Source organism: Populus alba, chromosome 6, assembly GCF_005239225.2.
Source record: "Populus alba chromosome 6, ASM523922v2, whole genome shotgun sequence".
NCBI lineage: Eukaryota > Viridiplantae > Streptophyta > Magnoliopsida > Malpighiales > Salicaceae > Populus > Populus alba.
This window is the reverse complement of record NC_133289.1, coordinates 2373386-2386090: the sequence shown is the minus strand read 5'-3', so window position 1 is coordinate 2386090 and position 12705 is coordinate 2373386. Positions and strand designations below refer to the sequence as shown.

General features: G+C 29.5%; 1 protein-coding gene across 1 annotated transcript; it reads right to left on the bottom strand.

Annotated features, from left to right (window-relative positions):
- Positions 1 to 6587: 6587 nt before the first annotated feature.
- Positions 6588 to 7854, bottom strand: LOC118052990 (calmodulin-binding protein 25). The gene has a single exon (XM_035064099.2). The coding sequence runs from the start codon at positions 7576 to 7578 to the stop codon at positions 6805 to 6807; it is 774 nt and encodes a 257-aa protein (XP_034919990.1). The 5' UTR covers positions 7579 to 7854; the 3' UTR covers positions 6588 to 6804.
- Between the last annotated feature and the right edge of the window lie 4851 nt (positions 7855 to 12705).

Genomic DNA, 12705 nt, shown 5'->3' with positions numbered 1-12705 from the left:
CAGCCCTCCACTGCTGACCGTTCTCTACCATATTTTTATGGTGTTATATTTAGTCTGATTTACTAATGACTTGGTTAAATTTATGCAAGATATGATTATATTAACTTTAAAAAAAAATTAAAAAAATTGGATAAAAATAATTAACTTAAATTGATATGATAACCCACAAATTGATCTGACGCTATAATAATCCAGGCACTAAATCAGCTTGGAAATTGTGGTTTAAAATATACTCTCTTTGTATATGTTATAGGGTTCAAACTTTAGATTAATTCATAGATTTTTTTATAAATTTTCTAATTCCAACAGCATATGTATGATCAATTTCAAATTCATGATGATAATAATAGAAATGTTAGCAAATAATTGGAAATTATGTTCTTGTATTTTAATACTTGTAAGATAATTCTAATGAATGTAATTCAACTGGTCAAACTCTAAGTTTGTTTTCAAGAGGTTACCCGTTTGAGTCTTATAAACATCAAGGCTACTGAAAACTTTATATAATTATTAATTTTAGAGCTTGGAAAATTAATCAAAGTACTGATCCGAATATATATATTATAAAATAAAATAAAATAAAAACAAAACTTGTAAGATTGAGAAGCTCACTCAAAGGCAGAAATAGGGGGGTTAGCGAGGCGGAGCTCTGCAAGGATTTTTATTATTATTATTATTTGACCTTCCAAACTAAAATTCCTATCTCCGGCATCAACAAAAGGGAAACCAACTGTTGTACATTGGAATCTTTCTAAGACTAACGAGGGTTTAGCTACTAATTAATCTTGTTTCTTTAAAAGAAATAAGGATCTTCTATTTAAATTATTATTTTCAGAATGAAAGGAGATGTGAATGATAATTGAACTATAGTTAATTGGCTCAAACAATTTGCTTATACAATCATTTTTTTTTTTTAACTGAGACCCATGTTAAGGTGGGAGAGGAAGTATATATGTTGATTCAAATTTTAAAAATAAAAGATAAGCATGTTAATCGAGCATGTTGCAAATAGTTTAGGTAATAATTATTAAATTTTAAAGTGTTTTTTGTTTAAAAATATATTAAAATAATATATTTTTTTATTTTTAAAAAATTATTTTTAATACCAAACATGACAAAACAACTTAAAGGGATAAAAATTAAATTTTAAAAAATTAAATTTCTTTGAAACCACGGCAATAAAAAAGGCTTCCTTATATGCCAATTCCACTATATAAAAACCAATAAAAAGAAAATAGACAATCATAATGGCTTCTCTTGAATAGTTAATCGACTGTTTGAGACTGTAGTTATAGTTATTTTTTAAAGTAGTTTTTACTTAAAAATATATCAAAATAATATATTTTTTTATTTTTTAAAATTATTTTTAACATCAGAACATTAAAATGATTATAAAATATAAAAAAATATTAATTTAAAATAATAAAAAATAAAAAAAATTAATTTTTTAAAAAAACACTCCTGAAACATAAAAAGAAAAAAGGGTGAAGCAATATAAAATCTGCCTTTTTCAGCCCGGAATACCAAATCTTATTTTCTTTTTCGCTAAAAATCAAACAAATACCATCAAACATGGCCCAAAATAGCTTTCAAATGCTTACGTGAGAGCATGGATCATCTCATTCTTTCTCTGCAATGGAATTATTCGTTTCCATTGAACGTCTTGACATTGACCCAAAACACATGTCAACAGTGCTTGCCTCCATAACCACTAGTCTATATTGCACCATTGCCAACGTCATTGAGTTGTTTGTTTTCTGAAATTAGTCCCCTCCACAGATGCGCAAGGAACAAGTCAAATCCTCCATGGTAAGCTGTTGGGTTCTTCTGCTACTCTCAGATTGTTTCGTTGTATCTATGTGACTGATAATCCTTCTCGATTTCTTGCAGGTCTCTTTTCATTTCTTGTCCTCGACATAACAGATGATGTTTTCTTGACATTTTAAAAGGTTTTGAGTTGAAATCTCTTTCTAACCAGAGATTTTTATGATTTCGAAAAACCCAGCTACGCAAAACTCAGGAAAGTGGATCTTTCCCTCTTTTTAACCCAGTTTTTAAGTTAGATGGTTTAAGCATGTTTCTCGAGTCATAGTGCCTCGTTCTATTGCGTAAATTATACATATTTGGGTTGACAGGAGATCAAAAATCTAAGTGGAAATTTTTATAGGAAAAGAAGAATTGGTATCTAATGACTTTTCCAATATATCAAGTGAAGGAAAAAAAGATAATGGCCTGTTAATAAGTTCTTAGTCTTAAATTAGAAACTAAGAGGGACGTGGCAAAATTGATAGATGTTGTGAAATTAATTTTGATTGACTGGGCTGAGTTTTCTCATGGAAATTTAGGTTGCTATTTATAAGCCACCTGGAAATATATTTATTTTTATATTTTTGTATCCGTTGTTGCAAACAAACACGATTTCTATTATTTATGAATGTGTTATGTGATACTTACTAAACATAAACACAACCTTATTAAATTCAAAATTTTAAATTTAGAGAAGTTTTAGAGCCTCTTTGAAAGTATGGTTGTAATTATTTTTTATTTAAAAATATATTAAAATAATATTTTTTTTATTTTTTAAAATAATATTTTTGATATTAGCATATCAAAATGATATGAAAATACTAAAAAAAATTAATATAAAATAAAAAATTAATTTTTTTAAAAAATATTTTTAAAACATAAAAATAAAAGTATTAAATAAAAAAATAAAAATGAGAAATTCTTGACCAAATTTTACTTCTCCGGAACATGCAAAAGGATAGTGGAGAGATTCAATCCATTAGGAGGGTGAGAATCTAATGAACAAAAAAAAAAAACATGAGATTGTCTCATCGAATTTAATTATATACATTTATAAGAACTTGTAATTAACCAAGACTAATTAAATTTAGATATTGATATTATAAAATATATGTTAAAAAACTATCTCAATCTAATAATTTAAAATATTAGGTGATGTTAAAGAACTAATTCAACCCAAAAGCTTAAGCTGTTAGGTGAGGTCTCAGGATATGATTTATATTATTCTCTAACACACCCCCTCAAATGAAAGCCTTTTGGGCATGAAACTTGCATAGACCCACATTATCTTGTGCTTAATTTTATCAAATAAATGGGGATGGTGAGATTCGAACTCGTGACCGTTTAGTTATTAAAGCTCTGATATCATGTCGAAGAACCAACTCAAACCCAATAGCTTAAACTGTTAGGTGAGATCCCAGTATATGATTTATATTATTCTCTAACAAATGAGACCCTATATGATTTATATTATTCTCTAACACACCCTCTCAAGTGAAAGTCATTTGAACTTTAAACTTGCACTACCTTGTGCTTAATTTTTATCAAATAAATAAAAATGATGAGATTTGAACTCATGATCATTTAATCATTAAGACTTTGATATTATATTAAAAAATCATTTCAATTCAATAAAATATTATTTATGTTATTCTTAAAATGCCAAATATATGGGTTAAACTTCTCTATCAAGCTGAGAGTGACACAACAAATCCATTTCCACTCTTCTCGCAGCGCTATCTGCTTAGATGATTAAGCCATTTATTAAGGAGTTTGATCATGTCAAGTCCTCGTCCTAATTTTAGATTAATTTGACGTGACAAGGAAAATGAAATATAATTTTTTAAAAAAATATGTTTAATAAACTAAATTTCAGTAAGTATCTCAACAAGTTGCATCACCTGAACAACTTCATTATATTTTAAATGAAATTAATTTTGGAAAAAAAATAAAATACAAGACCCAAGTCAAGCCTATGATGCTACCTAACACGTTATAGTGGACTGTTTATTTATTTTATTGAACCTTCTGACTTGAGTAAATGTTTGCACTAATATATTTTTAATTTTTTTTTTGTTAAAAATAAAGCTTTATCTAACGAGACGAGGTTAAGAGTCCGTTTGTCTACGCGGCTGCGTTTTATTTAAAACGCAGTCCGCAGCCGTTTAGTAATAAATAAAAGTGATTTACTGTGCATGGGACCCACATAAATTTTGCGTTTAAAACGCTGAAACGGAAAAGCAACATAAACATGCTTTTCGTTCTCTGCGGCTAATAAAAAAAACTAAGGAACAGTGCAATTTCACAAGGAATTGCACTGTTCATGTGAACAGTGCAATTCACTTGCACTGTCCGCAGGGTTTTTTTTTTTTTATGTGTTAATTGTATTATATTTAAAAAAAAAAAAAAAAAAACTAGTTTGCAGAATTAAATTCGTTTGTGACGTGAACAATATTTTTTTTCTTGAAATTTTTTCTCGAAAAACTAGTATAGAGTGAATTAAATTCACTCGCACAGTAATATCAATTTTGTAGTTTTTATCGGATGAATTTTGTACGTAATGAAATTATAAATAGTTTAATGGAATAATAAAAAATATTTTATATAAAGTATTATTTTTTTCATGATGTAATAGGAGTAATTAATTTTACAATATTTAAATTTAAAACCATCAATATTAATATATTTTTAAAAAAATTATTTTATAACCTCAATTTCAAAAGTATTATAACCAAACACATTTAACTACTTTTTCTTCAACCTCAATTTCAACCACAGTTTTAACCAAACACCTATTTTTTTAAACCAACCTCAACTAAAAGTACTTTTTATAAAACAACTTTTTTTAAACCACAACCACAACAGCTACTGCAATATCAAACACACTATAAATAACCCTAAATCTTTCTTTCTTGATAAAAGTTTTTGAGGATAATGGGTTGATTGGTTTAGACGATGTCGCTTTCACTGTCTTGTCAAAAACGTCAAAGAGCATGAATAGTGAAGTTTGTTAATTAAATATCTTATTGTTTTGGTTGGATTCTAGACGTAATAATCTTTCATGCAAAGTTTGGTGTTAAGATTTTATATTATCCTCTTGTTCTTATCGCTTAGTTTGGTGGATAAATAAATTTGTTTTTTTATATTATAAATAATATGAATTTAAATTCAATAGAAAAATAGGATAAAAAGGTAAGGAAGATATCCCTTCTCCAAGTTAACTTACATGGTTGAAATAGATAAAGACAATTAGTGAAGAGAAATCTATGTTTTTGTTTGTTTGTTTTGGAGGATAAGAATTTAACTGTAAAATTATTATATAGATATATTTATTTTTATATATTTGTCCTAGTCCTTATAACTAAACACATTTTTATTCTTTTTATATCTATTTTTTTATCTTGAAATTATAGTTTTTAAACTCAATACAAGTTACAAGTCACGAATCAGGTTGACCCAAACTAATTTATTTTTTTATATTTTATGAAAAAATAAAATGACATTATTTGATGGGTTTTGATTGGGTCTTTTGAAAGCCGGTCATGTTATGGATCATCTTAAAACCCTAAATTTTATGTTGGTTTGGTTTTAGTTCTGGGTCACGAGTGAACCAGCCAGGTTAAGTAAGGTCTTAAAACAATACTCGGGACATAAAACAAACGCAACTTAATTTCTTACCTTATTTCTTAAGTGACAAAACCATGAAAATAAATTGAACTTTGTTATCCCATCATAAATTTCTGTCATCGACCTAAGTTCAACATCACCTATATGGCTTTGATTCATCTCGAAGGAAAGGCAGGTTTAGGAATCTTATTTTTTCTGTGGAGCAATAGACCCAAGTCAAGTGGATCCTCAAAGTGACAAAAACATGATGGGAAATTCAATTGATAACGATCAAGATATTGGATCACTCTCAAGGATTCTCTCTCAACTCCAAATTTTGCCAACTATCTCCAACACCTCAAAATCCCTATTCTTGATTCTTATTCCCATAGAGACGTTATTGGTGTTGATATTTGATAAATTAAGCTTTGATTAGCAAGAACAAAAACACCATCGCTCGTAAAATATAATTATTTCGTAAAAACACTCTCCAATGTCCGTTTCATGATTTAGCTGCGCCTGTCTCCGAATCGGAGAGGCATTGCTGTCCTGTATGTAGCTAGCCGGGACTCTTTGCTGCTCCCTCATGCGTAATCCGAGTATTCTTGAGGTATGCAAAACGACAATTGTCACCAAGATTTGCTAGGGTTACCTAATCCTATGGCTACTAGCAAAACTTTGGAAAATTAAATAAACTTTACGAATTGATAAGACCTAATCACCTAACACAACCACCCGAAAACAATCAATAGATATATTGAAAAGTTTCGAGTTCAAGTTACTGCTTGTAATAAAATAAAATAAAAAATTGATCAGCAAGAGTTCCAAGTTCTTACCTCTTGATGAAAGTAAGTTTACGTAAGAAATATGGCCACTAGCCAGACATGTCGGGCGGTAGGAAGAATTGATTTAAACTTTTTTAAAAGATTTATTATTTTTTTTAGCAAGGAGAATAAGGCATTCAAGTTATCATAAAAATCAAGACAAAAATGTTAATAAAAAAAATAAAAATAGAGATAGAAATAACATGTTTACACTTTCATTTTATATTTATTTCTTCAACAAAATATATATTTATTTTTATTCTTTTATATCTGGTTTTTTTTCCTGAAACATTACCAAAACACTTGAATGGCACCTTATTATCTCAAGACATAAATGAAGCGAGGATGAAGTAGCATAAATCATTAATAACTATATACTAATGCATTGGATGAAGTTTTACATTACATAAACAGAAATACAAAATAAACAAGGCTATGAAGAAGTATAGTCTAAACCAAGGTGTCCCAAAATTATAAACACATACTACACATAATCCTTCACCTTACTTGCCTCCCAACATACCAAGAAAAAGGTGGGGGGAAACAAAAACCCTAAATTTATTAATTATCACACAACCTTCCATGACTCTAGAGTGGGAAAGCTAGAGAAAGCGTCGAAATCTAAACCACTACTAGAACGAACACCAACATCCCCCGCCATGGGCTGGGTAAACAAAATCGGTCCAGGCCCAAACTCAGGCCCGGTACTAGATCCAGAAGTTGACCCCGTGACCACATGATGTTGTTGATGATGATCAAGCAAAAACGCCGACGTATCAAGCGTTGGCAAGTACCCGCTACCCCCTAGCAACCGGCCACCAGGCCTCTGTGGCTCAGGTTTCAAAACAGGAACCATTGAAACCTGTGGGTTGCCGAATCTAACACCGGTAACCTGTTGCACCATCTGTCTAAAATTAGCCGGATCCGCTGTTATAAACGTTGTCTGAGACCTTTTGGAAGCTCGTGTCTTCCGTTTCGAAACCTTCCCAGTAGCACCCGGGACCAAGTTTCTCTGGCGTTTGGTGGCTCCAGCCGTTTCTGGGTCCGACCCAGAAACGTTCGAGGCCGTCGGAGTCGGGGGTGCCGTCTCGATTAGGCTGGTAAACGGGTTGAATGAATTTGAAGAAAAAGTTTCGTTCATGGAGAAAGAGTTAGTGCTGTTATCATCGGTGTTTGTGTCTGTAGGAGTGTCATCTATGTTGTTAAAGAGGGATTTTTGAAGGGCTTTTGTTAGAGTTTCTGTGTCGCGAGCATAGGCTTCAGGAAGCCAAAAATCAGGAAAATTTGGCCTAAACATCATATTCCATGGTTCAAGACTTGCCAAGTTCTCTGATGATGCCATATTGCTAGCAGTATCTAATTTAGAAACCTTAAATTTTAAAGAAAACAATGTAAATTTGCAAAAGAAACCAACTTTGAGGTGTTTTCAACACATTTTTTAGCAAGAAGTAAATATCTATTGTTGGGTTGACAGAAGGGATGGGAGGAACGCAGTTAAGAAGGGATTTGGTTTGGCCGGCAACCAAGAAGCGGTGACCGTGAGAAGCAAGGTCTTTGTGTCGTGAGGCGGAGAGAGTTTTTGTTATGTTGGAGAGATGGGAGGGAGGGAGTAAGAACGCAGGGAGTAGAGCGATATAAATAGGACGGTGGAGAAGGAGAAACCGCGTTGGTAGGGGGGACACGCGTCCATTGTTAAGTACGGAAGGTTAGACTCTTTCGAGTGTTGAGGGAGCTTGAAGATTAACCATGGTTATGCTAGCAGATTTACTGTTGGGGAATTCACCTGGCAGTCGCTCAACTATAAAACAAGTTTCATTTTGGTCCATAACTTTTAATTATTATCAATATTATCCTTTCTCTCATTGGCACCGTCTAAAACGTTTTACAAAATTCTATAGTTTAAGGGCATGTTTCGACTTTTTCTTTTCTTTTAGGGTCATGCAAGTACCAACCTTGACATCCTATTGGATTTTGTGATTTTAAGAGTATTTTTTACTTGAAAATATTAATTTAAAAACAAAAAAAAAAAAAAAAAAAATAATTTTTTTAAAATATTTTTAAAACACAAAAATAAATAGGCCAATCCTAATTGTAATTGATGATGAGCGTAATGGTGACTACTCTTTACTTGACAAAAACACAAAATAAAATACAAAAATCATCAAATTTCCATGATTTTATCTGTCGTGGCACATAATATGATTTGATATCAGTAGTAAGTTGATGGTATGGTAATCCTTGCTAAACAATGCATGTGATAAGATTAAAAAAAAAAAAAATTATCAATTAACTTGTTTATAAATATAAAAAGTTTGTTTTGTATATATTTATAAAAATAAAATCAATAAAATCAAATTCAATTCATACGTTTTAATGGAATCTAATGTTTGAAACTATTTTATTTTATTTGGTCCTTTATTTTAAAATGGAGCGTGAGCTTACTACCAGAGACAAGTGGTAATAAAAGGGTGAAGTGGTGAGGAAGGAGCAGTGAGCTATCGTGGGCTCTTGGAGATCAAGCCGTGTCGCTCGGCGTCCTTAACGCGCAATCTCACTTCCCGACCCCTTCCTTCGTTTGTTTTATTGTTTATTTTTTTCGCTTTTTGTAGTTTTCTCTTTATAAAATATTAAAGCGCGTGTGCACGTAACATCTATCTATTTTAAAATAACGAAAAATAAAATTAGAGGTGTTTTGATTGAGATATGAAGTAATTCCATCGATTGTTTAGTTATTGTAGTTGATAACTTTTATAGATCAGAAAATAACTAGGCATTAGTTTCTGGATCTTTTCGTGGCAAGAACTGAGTTAATATAAAGCCTCGCCCTTGGAGTAAATAAGTTTTTAAATCCTAATTTACCAAAAGAATGTTAGTTTTTGTGTTGCATTGTACTTATAATATGATATTTTATTTTTGTTTTTTGAAATTTATAATTCAAATTATCAAATGTCAATTACAAACAAAAAAGCAACAAGAATAGTGTTCACTATGTTCCTATAATTTGGTAATTTTCTTGGTATCTATATTATTTTTAATAAAAAAAAATAATTTTGTTATTAACTCATCCAAGTCTAGAAGACTTCACATGTTGATCCACAATTAGGTGATCTGGTTATATTTGGTTTAAATATTATCGAATCAGAATAAAATAATTTAAAAACAAAAAAAATAAAAAAATACAATGAAATAATATTGTTAAAATAGATTTTAATTAACCTGGTGATCCATCAAATAATAAAATAATTCAATAACTTGAATCTGTATTGAGTTAGAATCCGAATCAAGAGCTTGTTTATTTTATTTTTTAAAAGTGTTTTTAAAAAAATATATATTATTTTTTTGTTTTAAATTAATTATTTTTTAATGTTTTGTAAAAATAAATATTTAAATATATTTACAAGTAAAATTCATTTAAAAAACAAGTGAAATTCACCGATTTGGGTAGAGTACAAAGTGAAAGCTGATATATCAATCAATCATTATTGTATGATGATGGCCATGGAACACAGCTTTTTCACTCGGTTTTGATTCTCTTTAATCATTACAAACTAGAAACTAAAGAACTAGCTAGCGTTATTTAAAGCTGCAGATGATTCAGTGTGGCACAATCCATGCAGATTCCATTGCCAACGAATCGCTGTAGTTCACGTGGACATGGAGGCTTTGGCCATTGGGTCACAGATGGTGAAAGCGTGTGGGTCCCTTCTTTTTCGGCTAAAACATATTTCTTTATATTTTATTGCCTCTTTAATCTTCTTGTACTTTAACGATATTCGAATCCTTATCTCAATTTTCCTTTGAGAGGCTAAGCCATCATGGTTTTATATCTTTACTCTGTTCATGTTTTTTATTTTATTTTTAAATAACAAATAGACCGCAATTTTCTTATCTTGCTAGCATTTTTTCTATTTATTAAACATGATTAAAAAAAACACATTATTGATTCGAATCTTTGACATGTTAGTTCAAATATTAAATGAATTTTCTTTTTAAATTATAAATTTGAATTCAAATCTAAAAAAGTATCTCATGTTGTAATTATCTTTGTGGGATATTATTTATCTTGTATTTGGTCCATCAAGTTTTAAAAAATCCAAGCATTTTAGAAATAGATAAAAAAAAATTAAACAAATTGCACATTTTCATAAACTTTAGAAGTCCACGTTTGGAAAATTAGTTAAAATTGTATTTCATAAAAATTTAATTTTTTTATTTAAAATTAATATTTTTTTATTTTTTAGATTGTTTTAATACATTAATATTTAGAATAATTTTTTAAAATAAAATAAATATTATTTTAACTTAAACTTTCAAACCGCCGAACAGGTATTCAAAGATGTGTTTTTAGAATATATTTGGTATTGTGATAGCTGTTATGATCATGGTTTGAAAAAAAATATTTTATAAAAAATAGTTTATTTTGAGCGACCAGCATCGCCACGAGCAATTCAAACACTTGGGTTGGAGGGAGGTTTCAAGTCATCTACTTTAGTTGTCATGGCTCAATGATGTTAAATATGTTGCTTGAACAGTTCTGAGAACATCTCATCTGTATTATATGGTCTTGATTAAGATAATAACTATCTAATTATTTTATTAAACTTTAATTGAAAAGAAGTTTATTAATATATATGAAAATTGGTTTGAAATAACCTAGTAATTAAAAGGAATTTTCTATAAAATCAGCACAGTAAACATTAAAATTTAGCAAAATAACATCATTTAAAAAAAAATAAATTATTTAATCATGTCATGATATAGAAGTGCAACAAAGTCAAACTCCAATCTTTTACCTTAATAGGTCGACCAATTGGATTCAGTTGTATTAATCAGTTGACCGTTTTACATCAAGACTATGATTTTATAAAGTTTTTTTTTTATGAGTCAAAACTATCTTTGTCCACCTTGCAAACTCAAAAATAAACTCCAATTAAAATTTGAAAAAAATATTACCCACATAATAGTGGATGATTACGCTCATTCATGTGTAAATATGTCATAACTAAGTAATGATTTGCCCCAAACAATTACTTTGATGCCCTATAAGATGTATTTATGGACTAGTGAGACATGTTTAGGTAAAAAAAGAGATCTAGTCGTGCCAGACTAGAATAACAGCTTAAGAGAGCTATAACTTTTTATTTGACTGTTAGATTGTGCTTAAAGTCTTATAGGAGTTTTTGGATGCTACTTTCCCCATAAAAGCCACCATGTCGCTATGTGAACCGTCAGATCTTTAAATATAAAAACTCTTGTTGATGCCTCTCAATATTTTTATTTTTAAGATTTTTCTTGTTATTTTCAGAACTAATCAACTAGTTTAATTGATCATTACAAATGAATCGACCAGTTAAGCTATAAATAACATATTTTAACAATGTTGCTCTTAAAAATAGTGATATTAAAAAAATGTCTTGCTAATTTTTTAAAATTTCACATGCTAGTTATTTGATTTATCCTTGTTAAAGCAAAGGAAAAAAAAAATAGTTGAGCAACTAGACTTGATGATGACATGATGTGAGTGTGGGTAAGTGTAGCGAAAATTTGTGCCTTGAAGAAAACAGTAGAGTAATTAGAAAGTTACTTGAAAAAATATTTAATTGAAAAATTTAAAGTCTAAGGGCCCATAAACAAGGAGTAGGTGATGGCGTGTCCCAAAATGGATAAATATGAACTGCCGTATCAGGGCATGGGAAGTGCGGTTAGGTAACGTTGGAATCCACGTGTCTCCTAGACACCATCCTCCACGTTCCTCGCTGTTCTCCTTCCGGGGATTGTTTTTCTCCCTCTGAAAAAAAACTTTTTAAAAATATTTTTTTATTTAAAAAATATTAAATTAATTATTTTTTTAAAAGTCTTTCAATGATTTTGAATGCTATGACATCAAAAATATAAAATATATATACAAAATTTAATATATTTTCAACTCAAAAAATATATTTTTTAAAATAGTTTGCATTGTGTTATCATAAGTAATTGATAATAAGTGAAAACCGTATTGAAATGAGAGCATATATATTTTACTAAATGACCAATGAAACATTAATCTGACAATTAAAGCACTGTTATATTTCTGAAATAGTGAAAATATAAATTCATTTTTTGGAAAGGATATTTATTGAGAGAAGCAGCTATAAATCCTGAACGAGACTAATTTTATTATTTAAAAAGAATGTGAGGATAACCAGGTCAGTATAATTTTTTTTCACTGAGTGATGTTTGATTTTTATATTAAAATTATTTTACTAAATGATTTGCTTGTATTTAGACATTCAAATATCTAATATGATAAAGATAAGTCTCCTGGAGTATGACTAAGAAAAATGTAAAAATTAACGAAAAAAAACTTATTTTATCGAGGAAAATTGATGAATACTTGATTATTAAATAGAGGTTTTTGTTATAAAATTTATATCAATTTTTTGAATGGGGCGGTATTAAGATCGATTAAATCATCGGATACTAAACT